The sequence below is a fragment of the Diabrotica undecimpunctata genome, chromosome 3, assembly GCF_040954645.1.
Source record: "Diabrotica undecimpunctata isolate CICGRU chromosome 3, icDiaUnde3, whole genome shotgun sequence".
Lineage (NCBI taxonomy): Eukaryota > Metazoa > Arthropoda > Insecta > Coleoptera > Chrysomelidae > Diabrotica > Diabrotica undecimpunctata.
In genome coordinates this window covers 83,312,109-83,326,445 of record NC_092805.1, presented here as the reverse complement: position 1 = coordinate 83,326,445, position 14,337 = coordinate 83,312,109, and the positions used below count along the sequence as shown (strand labels likewise).

Here is a 14,337-nt window from a genome sequence, read left to right as displayed (position 1 = left end):
TAAGTATTTAGTTTTATAAAGGGGGAGTATCGAAAATTATATGGATAATAAGAATTTTCAGTTCAATGATCCGAAATTATGAACCAGTCACTTCATTCGCATCTGAATCGTCCCAATTTTTTAAATTATAAAACAATAGTACACTTTCATACGTAAGTTTCATACACCTGAAAAAAAAACTTGAGGGTATTTTCGCAAAGGGGGGTATAATTTCTTTCAAATGAATATAAAAGAATTTTTCTTTGTCGCTCTATAGCATCATCATTTAATAGGTTAAATCACCAATATGTTTTTGACAGTACGGCAAAGTAGATAGATTTCGCATGATTTTGTAAACAATGGATAAAAACTAAGTCAGAAACTAGTAATGTGACAGACATTGCTGCCGCAATAAATAACAAATTAACATGATTTAGGAATAACCAATCATTAAACGTCACTTGTTTCACTTTTTTGCAATTTTTAAAACAGTGGAAAAAGCGTTGCGTCTGATGGAAAAATATTGTTGAATTATAAATGTTTTCTGACTTTGTTCTGTCGGAAACAATGGTTAATATATTTCCTGTAAACGTGCATTTTTTTAAGGGCTGTTAAAAAACGGACACCCTCGTATACATACAAGATTTTCTAATTAAATGACGTTGGCTTTGAGTGCCGTCCCTTAGGTTTTGGCCCGCTGTAGAGATCTATTTCCGACCAAATCTAATAAGGTTTCTACGTCATTGTTCTCCAACATTAATTTCATGTTAAAAAAGCTGGTAGACAATCAATTTCTAGAAAACGGGTGATACGTCCGGTAACATCTAGATACATCAAGTATTATATTTTTCCAGCTTGTTGCTGTAATTTTTTTTACTTCTTTTCTAATCAACCGAAAAACGACTGACAAAAATTTAGGGGCCGCGTTTCTGCTTATATTTCCTTTTGGTTGAGTCCATATTAACTCAATAGAGTTTGTCCATTATGGCGAGCATAGTTATCACCAAAATATTAGAAACAAACAACAAGAAGTATTGAAGTAAATCGAACAAAGAAAACTGATCGTGACAATACTATCAGAAACCAAAAAGAAGAGAAACGGTTGTAGAAACATAAAAAAAAAACTATATTTGTTACAGTGGAGTAGATAAAGCAGCCAGGCAAAAGCAGGAGCCTCGATAATAGTACACAAAGGCTCAAGTAAGGACGGACAATAGTAATTCATTTTATGCTCCAAATCCATTGAGAGACATTTTGAATCAAATCCCTAACCGATGTGATGTGAATAATCGGGTAGTCTAACTAAACGTTAAGATAAAACTATATTTTACGTATTTACTGAGAATCTGATTACGTATCACCGAAACTATTTTGCAATTTGTCGTCATATGGTGTTCTGGTTGGTTCGTTATTCCATGTGAAACATTCTCTGACTGGACTATAGCTGAAAGGCATTTAATCTAAATTAAAGTCAGATAACTCTTGATTTGAATCATCACACGAATAAATAATCAGTACACGAATAAAAAAGGGTTTTAAATGTGTCAATCAGCAGTACTAGAACAATTCGAGTTGTTAAAAGAAAAAATGATTTCAAACGCAATATACATACTAAACATAATATGCCTCAAATCTTGGCATCTGCGTATTATTTATACCCTAGAGCCAGACAACTTGGAACTAAATGTTAACATTATAAACATGTTATATTATAAAATATTATAAATGGTATAGGTATTTCGAGAAAGAAAGTGCTTCTGAGTTTATAATACAAAATTGGTTACACGGCAGAAGCAATACCTATTTATTAGCTAGACCAAACACAGACGAAATAAATATATGGGAATTTAAAATTATAGCTAATTAGACGTTACGGCAGTTATGGCTAGAAAAATGAAAACGTTACACAGCGCACTCATTTTTTGAACAGATTATATTCTTTGAGCATTTTTTGTAGTTAAGAAATAATAATATAAATTTTCGATACTCCCTTGTGGAATATTTTTAAAAATGTTCATTAGTATAATTTTGGTTTTGTAGTTATGGGTATCAAGGGAAGACGAGTACATATGATAGAGGAGTTGAGCGAAACTATTATTTCGTTTCAAAGAGGTAAAAAGATGGTGTTGTGACAAAGCTAATCGTCTCATAACTCGCTCTCTTCTTTTAACACACACGCGCACTCGCTTTTCGATCTAATTTTTCGTCAGTTTGTAATTTTGTCCTAGGTATGGTGTTTTATCATTTGGTTCTTGTCCGTTGTAGAGCATTTTTTGAGCTAATGAACCAAACTGTTTAACTGTCACCCAAAATAACAAAATTTATTAACATTTTTTAGAACAAAATTATAGTAAAGTTTTTTTAATGAAAGTGTACTTGGATCAGTACACAGGTATGTGTATATCGAAAAATTGTGTGAATAGATAAAAAATTTGGTTTTTAAATTTTAATTGAATTTCTGTTGAGTTTCTCTGTCGAAAATGTGGAAATAAACTGATCTTTTTTAATTAAAACTGTATAGTTATACGAGGTTTTCCGGCTTTAGTGTATCGAGACTGATTTTTTTTAACGAACACCTGTGTAGCTAGACGAATGAAAAGGACACGTGATTTAGATATCTCTCTCTCACTATATATATATATATATATATATATATATATATATATATATATATATATATATATATATATATCATGAATATTTCTTTCTACCAATTCTTTTTTTTTCCCTCAAGTATTTCCCTCAATTCCTTTTTTTTTTTCGTTGAGTATTAACTACACTAGATAACAGTATCCAGTATCTGCTACCTCGCATTATATGCCAGATATTCAAGTTTTCTCATTTTTATCATCTTTCTTCAAGGGACCTTCGCCTTGACCCATTCTGTTTAAGACTTCTGTGTTTGAGATGCGTTGAACCCATAATATTTTGATAGTTCTACGATATGACCACATCTCGAACGCTTCTAATTTGTTTATCATATTAACCTTCAGTTAACATCAGGTTTTACACCCATATAGTAATACAGGATACACATAACATTTTAGAAACTTGATTCTTAATTGTAAGTTCAGCTGATAATTGCACCGTATAGATCTAAGTTTCATAAATGCTCCTCTTGCAATTTCTGTACGAGTTTTAATTTCTTCATCCGAATTTAGTGTCTCGTTTATCAAATATCCTACGTATTTAAAATGGTTAACTTTTGTAATCGGCTCATTGTTGACAATTAGTTGCATAGGACCAACGTCTTGTTTACTAACTACAAGTAACTTTGTCTTTGTTATATTTATGCCAAGTCCGTTATTGGAGCATTCTCTAGTGACTTGATCTATAAGAAATTGAAGATCTTCGATACTTTCAGCCATGATCGCTGTGTCATTTGCATACCTGATGTTGTTAATAGTTTCTCCCCCAATTGAACTCCACATTGTCCTTCCAAGGCTTCTTTAAATATTATTTCCAAGTACACGTTAAACAAAGTTGGGGATTACACACAATCTTGTCTGACACCCTTGAATGAAAATTTTGTCTATTTTTTTGCTGTCTACCAGAATAGAAGCTTCGTGATTCCAATATCGATGTTGCAGAAGTCTCGGATCTCTATCATCTATTCCAATGATTTCTAGATACTCAAAAAGCCTATTATGTTGGACCCTAATAAACGCCTTTTCAAAATCTATAAAGTACACATAAATTGGTTTCTGTACTTCGTATGATGTATTAGGTTTTTTTGAGAGAGAGATAAATGTAGACTCCAACCATATTTGTGGCATTATTCCAGTTTCGTATATATAGTTAAAAATGATTGTTACTTCTAAGACATTGTCGTCATCTAGGAGTTTGAGTCAGTCTGATGGTATTTGGTCAGAGTCTGGAGATTTCCCATTATTGCTTTGTTTGTAATTTAGTACATGTTTAGTTAGTCGATTGTCATCCATTCTTTTTATATATTTCCATTTTGTTTTGTAATGTTTTTGACCCAGTAGATTGATCCTCATTGGCTTCTTGTCTTACGTTTTCTTTTCCCTGACTATCAGGTCTTGTAATGCCTTGCACTCTTACGAGAAATCTCATTTGATTCTCAAGATATCTCTTTGCGTCATTACATTCATAATAGAATATAGATGGCAATTATCTTATAAAGTTTTACCATTGTATCGTCTCTTGTCGTGTTCTTTAAACCTGTAAATTTTGTGATGAATGTCTCTATTTTTATCATTTGAATTTATTTTAAATTTATTTTTATCATATTCGCACAATTTGTCGACGTAAGATATTTTTATGATACCCGTTAGATACTGAATATACTAAGAATTCTCTAAATAATGCGTTAAATAGGACTTCAATTCCAACTTCCCCGTCAGGTCAGTTCCAAAAAGAAGATATTGGATCCTGGTACAGTTGAAAAAGGAGTTCATGAAGGAACACGCAATATTCAATATTTTTGTTGTTTATACTATTGCACGATAATAATGCTATTTTTTCAGCTGTATTTTTAATTTATGTCATGATGAATGGAATTTTGCATTTAATTTTTCCTAAACCTCAGTACATTTTGTAGATGTGTGATATTTATATGCTTTCAGGTGTTTGGTCATTCACAATAACTCTACCAATTGCACTAAATACATTTATTAGTCTGCAATTATTTTAGTGTTTTAATAATTTAATAACAAGGGGGCAAATGTGTTGATAAGTCAAGATAGTTTTGAAAAAATAAACCGATATAGCTCGTGGATTTTTTTCTTATTAAATGAGCTGTTTCTTTCAATACGAAAACGTAAAAATTAACGCGTTATAATAATATAAATTAGATAATTCCCGTAGCACAAATAAAAATAAAATTACAGAATATGCAAAGAAAATGAAATATATTTTTATAGTTATTAAAACGACATGTTAAAAATAGGTTATAAAATATTAATAAAAATTACCTAAATTATGTATTGACGTCGACGGATGCCATTTTGAACATTTGTTATAAATTCAACTATTTTGTTATTATTTGTGGTAAGTAAATATATTGTTTTACATTTAATTTGGGATCTTCAACAAGAAATAAAATAGAATATAAAATAGAAAGAAAAATCTTTTTTTTTTTCGTTAGTTTTTCCATAATGGGGAATAGAGGTAAAAGAGTAATCAAACACTAAATGGGACTTTTCATTTGGCCATTTTTCCTTAGCACATCAGAATATTCCAATACAACGCTTGCTCCGACTCCATGATCCGTATAAATTTTACTAATATTAGTTGATGATCCTTGGTATGGTTCAAACCAGTAAATATAGCCAAGGCGTGATGTACCAACCCATAATTTGTAACCGTATCTGATCGGTTTACCATGTATAGATTGTTTGCATTAATATCTTCCGAAGTAAGGAACCATTGCTTCATCTACAGAAGCAATAGCATTTGACATGATAAATCCAAATTTATCTCTCGTAAGAGCTTCTTTCACAAGTTAATTGTTAGCATATATCTGTCACGTTGCCAAAATGTTAACATAACCACTCAATATGAGAGTTCCCAGAAAAACCTTGACTTCATATTCTCGAACTTCCTGTTGGCGATTCTTCTGTGAAGCATATTGATTCGTTTCTGACGTTATCAGCTGTATAATTTCTTCATAAAAAAAGGGGGAAAACCATTCAAGGGGACTCTTAGAATCCCGTTGTTCAGGAAGTTCATTTTCAATTCTACATTGGTCTTCCATCTGAATGTCTTCTTTTACCCAGTGGTAGATTTTGTTTCTTGGACCCTTTGACTGTTTTTTTTTCTCCCAGTTCTGCTAATGAAATAATATTTTAAAAATCGGATAATAATGCGCGACCATCATTATTTTGGTAATTGGGACCCATGTATATTATCCATCAAGATTAGTTCTTCGTCACCAGAGTCTTCGCCTGTTCATCATCTTCTAACATACTAAGCGCTTCATCCAACGAAAAGCCCCTAAAAATAAATGGTATGATATATTCCTGTCGTACAATATTTTGTAAACTAAAATCAAATGGTCTAATGCTAGTTACAGAATAATAATTTATCCAATATATACATATAACAAATATTTACTTACTCAGCAAATCGTATTCCATATTCAGCCATTTTATAAAAACTGTAAACTTTGTCACAAAATTATCGCTAAATATTTTTAAGCCAGCAAATCACAACTTCATTAGGTACTACGTACCTATCCTCATAGATAATTAAGTTCAAAGATATTTGTGGTGTGCAATTTATTTTACGTTCGGCATATTTATAATATATTATATATATGTTACCCTCATTGTTATATGTTAACCGGTCAATATCGACAATGGCCTGTTGAATTATTCATTGTCGACAATGGCTGGATATTAACGTTATTGTCCATAGAAACTGAACATTGATTATAATTTTAAATTCTTTTTCTATTCTATAATATTTCTATCATTGTCCGGCCAATATCAACGTTCCCCGTTGTTAATCGGTCAATGTTGAAATTTGGACTAAAAGCTAGGTTACATGTGTATTGTTTACTTCATTTCTGTTCTCATGCTGAAATTAGTCGTAGTAAATTTATATAAAAAGTGTTATCATGGATATCAACGATGAGCGCACTCATTTTAATAATTAACTCAATATTCAGATCCAAACGTGAAGACAATGAATCATTTTTAAACTGTGATGAATATAATAGCCGAATAAGTTAAATTAAAGAAGCGAAAAATGTTTTAAGAACTTCTTCAAGTGCCATCTTCGTTCCGAAGGTTGGCGATCATCAGGGCTATACGTATTTTCGAAACTGCTGACCGAAACAATTCGTTGTTTCTACAGCTATACCATTCCCGTAGATTCTTTAGCCAGGAGTTTCGTCTTCTTCCTATGGACCTTTTTCCTGCTATTTTCCCTTGCATAATTATTCGAAGCAGTTCATATCTTTCGCCTCTTGTAATGTGTCCCAGGTATTGCAGTTTTCGTTTTTTGATCGTAAATATGACTTCCTTTTCTTTATTCATTCTTCTCAAGACCTCGACATTTGTGACTCCCTCGGTCCATGATATTCTCAGGATTCTGCGATACATCCACAGTTCAAATGCCTCTAATTTTTTGGTATCAATCTTTTTCAACGTTCATGACTCCATTTCGTAGAACAGCACAGAAAGTACGTAACATCTCATCAGGCGAAGTTTCATTTCAAGGCTCAAATCTCTTCCTCAGAACACTCTTCATTTTAGTGAATATGGATCTGGCTTTTTCTATTCTTATTTTGATTTCTGCTGAGCTATCGTTGTCTTCATTTATAAAAGTGCCTAAATATTTGTATTTGCTAACTCGATCGATAATTTCATTGTGTAAATATAAATTTTGGACATTTTGGGTTGATTTCGATATTACCATAAATTTAGTTTTCTTTATGTTCAAAGATAGTCCATATTCTTCGCTGCAGTCTGCTATCTTATTCACCAATGTCTGTAGCTCTTCAAGTGTTTCTTCGGCAAATCAAAGTTTTAAGAACACCGGGTGCTAAAAAAACAACAAAGCATTATAGAATGGTTTGCAAATATGATGTAATTACAATAAGTCGTAAAGAGCGACTGATTATGCCAGTTGACGAAAAGGCTCATTCTAAAGAATTATATTATGCTACAACTGATGAATTATTTGATATAATTCATAATGCGCTCTTAGCAATTGGGTATGGCAGACGCAATCGTATGGTTTGCGAAATAAATAAACTTTATTGTAATGTAACTAAGGAAACAATGGTTTACCTACGACTTTGTGTGCAAAAAAGAGTAGTAACCCAAGAAAAGGTTTGGTTTCGAAGCCAAAGACAAACTGCAGCGGAAAATAGCATATTAGGCAGTCAAGGTTACAAGCATTATCAATGCAAGTAAAAATAATCAGTGAGCATGTCGTGCAAACAATAAAATTTGTGTAACAGTAAAACACTGAAAACTTTGTTTTCAAAACTTTGTTGTTTTATTGTTACATAAAATGAATTTCCATCAAGTAACGGTCGAATCCATCAATTATTAAAATAAAATTTGTAATTCAAAATGCCATGGTTCACTATTTTGTCAAAATAAAATGATTAGTCTTCAAAAGTTGTTTTAAATAAAAAATAATACATCATGGATAATTTTATTTATTTATCAACATTGGCCGTTTGCTTCTGGCCACTGTCTTTATTATCTAATTAATATTATTGACCGTAACATATATAATTATAAAAAAATATACTTGTTTAAATTTGATTTTTCATGGATTAAGAAAGTGATTGTAATCTTACCAATATGTGAAATACACGATGTGAATTTTTAACAATTTTGACCAATTCTTTGTATCACTTGTAGCTGTAATTACCATCGATATTGTATTACTGCTCATGTAAGTCACATTTTACATTATTATTCTCCTTTCAATCAACATGAAAGGTCACTTGTTGGCCTTCTTTTTTAATTTAAAGAGTATTACTCTTGCAGATTTGGATTGATGCTGTTTTGTAAGTACAAAACGAAACGTTTCCGCTAATATATGGAATAGTAAAATCTTGCTTTGTTCCTTCTCTTATCTGACTGAGATCTTCAAGAGTAAAGTTACAGTGTGAAAGGGATTTCCATCCTCATCTATAGGTATATCCCATATATGAGCGCATAGTATAGCAGATTGATTTAGATTTTAATTACTACTGTAGCCTTTTTATTTTCTGGTTAGAGTTTGAATCATCGATCCGATAGATCATTCACAGTGAAGTGAATACAATTCATTCGCCTGGTTGGCTACCTGACCAGCAATACCCCGCAATAAATGAATAAAAAACCCAAGAGGGCTGCAACCACTTCATTAGAAGTGAAAAGGTCTTGGTAGTTATATATGTTGTTTAATTTAGTCTTAAATAATTATCTGGATAAATAGATGGGAAAAATCAATTCCATACAATGACAGGAAGAAAACGGAATTATATTTGACGAAGAAGAATTAAACAGAAAATATTTAAACAATTTTTAGTTGTATTTACAACATTTGCCCCCTTACTTTTAATAAATATTAATATTCACAAAATCGCATTAGATAGCAAAAATGTTTCACACTAAACGCATTCTCTAATCTGATTTGCCATTTTTTATATCAATTATTATCTGATTTTGTAGTTAATCCCGGAGCCAAAGAAAGATTGGTTCAAATCACAGGAGCCAACGAGGAAAGCATTAAGTAAGTTACCGTAAGAACCATTTTATAAATTTAAAATATTGTGATATGTTTTGAATAGGCTTTTTCTTTAAATAAAATAGAGCCATATATTTTTTCTGTTTCTTTGTAATTTTTTTAATGTAAAAACTGTCTGCAAATATAACTAAAACTTCTCGAATTCTTATTATAAAATAACTATAATACAGTATTGTCCTATCAGGTGATATGTTAAAGCAGTCATGTTGCTGCAGTTGTTTTATTTTATCAAATTACGAAGCATTTCATAACTATGAATTGTCGTCTATTATTGAAATTATGCAGCGATAACAACTCATTGATCAGACTTTTCTTAACCTATCCTTCTCCCTAGTATTAATTGCTGAAAGGTATTCTCCTCGTAATATGTGTACTAAGTATGCAGTCTTTTTACTTTATATACATTCCAAAACTTCTCTCCGACGCAAGCTCTGGTATTACTTATATAGCATTACATTATAATATTGCATATACAGCAAAGCAATATATGCTTCCATTTTGTACAGCAGAGCAGGTCAAATGTAATACTTGAGCATCTTGCATCGTTTCCAGTCAGAAACTTAGGAAGTTTCAAGAAAGCATTCCTGGCTTGTTCTACTCTACTCTTTATTTCAGTCTCGAGGTCACACTCTCGTTTAGCAGACAACCCAAGTATTTAAACTATTTTGACTTTGATTTCTACTCGAGTGACATATATCTTTGAATTTGTTCGATCGTCGAAGGTATATACCAGTATCGCTGTGTCTTCGGCATATTGTAATGTCGTTAATGTCGTATACTTTATTGCCATTACTATTGGGCTAACCCATAATCGTACCCGCTCCACATTGCCAAAGTGTTACATCTGCCGTCGAGTCCTACTTTGCTGCAGTTTACATTGTGGTATATACAAAAGTTCGGTTTTTCTGTCGTTTTCTAATGAAATAGTACATAATACCAATAAAAAAAAATCAACTTACTAAGAAATTTTAATATTTTAAATGTGCTGTAATTTGGTGCAATAGTAAAAGTCGTCTAATTAAAGACCTTATTTTCCATTGTTTACATGTTCCAAAAAAAAGGTTCATCATTAGCTTCAAATGTGAAAAAGTTCAACTTCTTTATCCTTAGCATCCAATCCCAACTTTTGAAGATATCTTATTATTAGTTCGAGATTTACGTTATCGAATATCGTCTGATAATCTATGAAACCGATAAAAACATCCCTTTGATCTATACAATTCTGTAATTTTTTAATCCAATTTGACTCCAATCACTGACTTTTTCACATATTTTAAATAATCGTGTATGTACTTAATAGTCTTACGAAAAGTTTTAAAAAGTGGCTCTTATACCTATCGTACACATAAAAACCTTGAAAAACTAAAACACATTAACATTGTGTACACAATTATCAATGACAAAAAACATGAAAATACTCAAAATAAATTTATAATTCTTTTGAGATTTCTAACAAAAATACAAAAAGAAAATAAAGAAGTCAGAAGAGCAATAAATTGAAAAAAAAACGATGTAGTACTCCGGGGAGTGAACCAAGAGATAAATCATAGCTTTCTTTTTTTTTATTTTTTTAAGGCCAGGGTTTTTAATTTTATTTAATTCGATTATTAGATTCAGTTCGATTCGGATTCCATTCGTTTCCATTCGGTTGCATTTGGTTCCATTCGATCCCATTAGATTCGATTCGATCCCATTCCATTAATCCCAAATTAATTAATTATATCAAATAATTTTTTTAATATGGTGATATAAGATTGTCCGAGAAAAAATGTGATACCTACGTTATGAACGTAGTGCTCCTGCAGTGGTATCTTGTACTATGAGTTAACTACTCCACGTAGTGTGTGGTCGCACGATCTGTCGTTTCATCGCGTTTCTTTTGTTTTTATTTTTTTTTTGACACCTCTTTGCGATCCACCGCTCTGTCCGTTGGCCACGATAAGAAAGCTATGCTTCCATAAAAGAAAAAGGACCAAACATAAGCATAATATTTTTAAGTGCCCTCGGAGGATATTTATCTATAATTGAACATAATGCAATAAGGCATTGCCTAAGCCACCTTATATTTTACAGTATTAATCAAAGATAAACCAATAGAGCAATAATAAAAAATATATTCTATCATTCACACGTGAAAAAAGAAAAAGGAAAAAGTCCAAAATTTAGAAAGAAGGCAAAACAAACTTGAAAATATTAATAAATCAAGAAAAAGGGAAATAAAAAAAAACTATTGTAAAAATTGTTCTCGGTGTTGATATTATTAATAACTTATCTTTTATAATTCTTCATAAAACACATAATGGGAAGAATCAAACGAAGGAGAATTCTCGCAAACAAGTGCTATTTTAGGTTGAGTAAACACATAAAAAGTAGAAACATAAACCAGAAAATAAAAATAACAATATACAAAACGATTATACTACCAGTCCTGACATAAGGATCGGAAATCTGGATTATCTACAAGGTAGGTGAAAACCTGCTCATATTTGAACGGCTGACCCTGAGAGAAATAAGCGGTGCCATCTGCGAAACGATATTTGAAGGAGGAGGTACAACTATGAGATATGCCACAGATACAAACAGATATTTGGTGGTAAAAAGTGGTCTCTCATAAAAATAGAAAAACTAAGGAAGAAGACATCTAGCAAGATCATATCGGAACAACACCCTAGACGAATCCTTATGTCATACTCTAGGGGAAGTAGAAGGAGAGGTGGGTCAAAACTTAGATGGAAGGATGGTATAGACGAAGAAGCTACAAAAATAACGAAATAGACTTATAATGGTCGATACTCTACTGTACGATGATATCTTCTGAAATTGATAAATGAAAAAGCAACCAATCAAATCATTTAAATACGTTTTTGGGTATTTTAATTTAAGTTTTAGTCAATTTCAAAATAGATATTAAAATGAAATCGTAGGCTTCCACGGCCAGAGTCAGAATTATAGTTTATTCGGAGGATATTTATCTCCGAATTTTGGGAAGACCATTTACGGTCCCAAAATCCATAAAGACAACGTACCTCTTCGTCCCATTGTGACTACGATCAACTCTCCTACCTACCAACTCGCAAAGTACTTGTCGAATCAGTTTAAGACCTATACTGGTCGTACCTCTTCTTATGTCCGAAATTCCACACATTTCATCACCTTAATCTCCTCCCTCACGGTCGATCCCCAAGACATTCTCGTCAGTTTCGATGTATCATCCCTATTTACCAATATCCCCATACATGACTCTCTAGTTGTTCTGCGAGATCACTTGACCAATGATAACAAGTCTTTGGTTTTGACAGATCTTGCGGAAAAATGCCTCCTTTCAACATATTTTTCTTTTAGAGGCAATTTCTACAAACAAATATCTGGAACACCAATGGGTTCTCCCCTTTCCCCTGTCATTGCTGACATTTTCATGGAAGCCTTTGAGTCTTTAGCCCTAGAATCTTACCCCTTAAAACCAAAAGTCTGGTTCCGCTACGTTGATGATACATTTATCATCTGGCCCCATGGTCAACATACCCTTTCTCCCTTCCTAGATCATCTTAACTCACAACATCCGAGTATAAAATTCACAATTGAAGTAGAAAATAATCGGTCCCTTCCCTTTCTCGATGTGTTAGTCACCTCCAAGCCCAATGGCCGATTGGGTCACTCTGTTTATAAAAAAAAGACTCACACGAATCGTTACCTACATGCTTCATCACACCACCATCCTGTCCAAAAGAATTCTGTGATCAACTCTCTCATCCATCGGGCCATTTCGATTTCTGAACCTGACAACCTTAGAGAAGAACTTGGCCATCTGCAAAAAACCCTTGTCGCCAACGGTTACTCCAAGTCCACAATTCAAAATATTACACACCGACATCTACATCCACCTTTACACCCTAGGACGATAAATTCAGAATCTTCGGGTAATACTGTGGCTTTTCTTCCGTATATTCGAAGTGTCACTGATAGGATTGGCAAAATTCTTCGCAAAGAAGGTATCAGGACTACTTTTCGACCACCCAAGAAAATCTCACAATATCTACCCTCTCCTAAGGACCCATTACCGCCCCTATCTTCCTGTGATGTCTATTCTATTCCTTGTTCATGTGGACAAGTGTATATTGGCGAAACTGGTCGTTCCGTCAAAACTCGGATTCAAGAGCATCAAAGATGCATTCGATCAGGTCTTTTCTCCCATTCTGCAGTTGCAGAACACTGCCAAGAAACCGGTCATTCCATATTGTTCGAAAAAACCCATATTATTTCCAAGAGCCCCTTCTTTTATTCCAGGAAAATCCGCGAATCTCTAGAGATCCGAAAAAATCCACATAATATCAATCGAGAGGAAGGATACTACTTGTCTCCCATCTGGAATCTCAGTCTAGAGCCGCCGTCCGGTCCCGCTACCACGATGCAGCCACATGATTGGCCAGCGCGCGCTTCTTGACGTTCGCGCCACGGAGTGTGCCGATACGTCCCGACACGACAGGTCACCGCGACTATAAATAGAGCGGTAGCGGAGTAATCGTCGGATTCACTCCCCGCCTCTCGACGCGTTTGTGTTCTGAGCTGTTGGACGTCCTGGCATTTGGTTTTCACCTCTGGCTGCGTTAAGTAGTTGAGTTACTGTGACCAAACGCCCATCTTGGTAGTTAGTATTCGCCTCTGGTTGCGTTGAGTAACTGAGTTACCGTTGCTAACTACCCATCTTCCTGTCTTTTCTTTTCTTTTTCTTTTTTTGTTCTCCTGAAGAAGCTACATACAATTGTAGCGAAACGTCGAGATGAACCCACTTTTGGGTCACTCACAAATGACACGGTCCAAACCCGGAAGACGAATAAACTATAACTAGATATTAAAAGTTTATTACTTGCTGACATAAAAGAGAAAACCTGCACTAGTCAAATACGCGTACCTCTAAACGATGTTTCTAAAATATATGAGATTTCTGAAAAAATTGTCACGTCCATCCATTTTGCAATGAACAAGGAGCTTCTTATTATATATTTGTCTTCTGAGTCAAAACACAGTGTATACAGTAGAATCCAATGCCCATCATTTTACAGTTCTTGTAACTTTTCAGTGGCCAATTATTGATTATATTCTTCCATTAACAGTTCTTCGTTTTGACTCTGATCAAATATT

General features: G+C 33.2%; 1 protein-coding gene across 4 annotated transcripts in view; it reads left to right on the top strand.

Moving 5' to 3' along the window:
- mxt (Eukaryotic translation initiation factor mextil) overlaps window positions 1-14,337 on the top strand; it is a 70,852-nt gene that overhangs the window by 18,177 nt on the left and 38,338 nt on the right. For 3 of the 4 annotated variants that reach the window (XM_072526165.1, XM_072526162.1, XM_072526163.1), the window contains exons 6-7: window positions 2,020-2,091; window positions 9,123-9,183. In XM_072526165.1, coding sequence (XP_072382266.1) covers window positions 2,020-2,091; window positions 9,123-9,183 — 133 coding nt within the window. The remainder of the gene's footprint in view (window positions 1-2,019; window positions 2,092-9,122; window positions 9,184-14,337) is intronic. The other variant, XM_072526164.1, reaches the window with a different exon arrangement.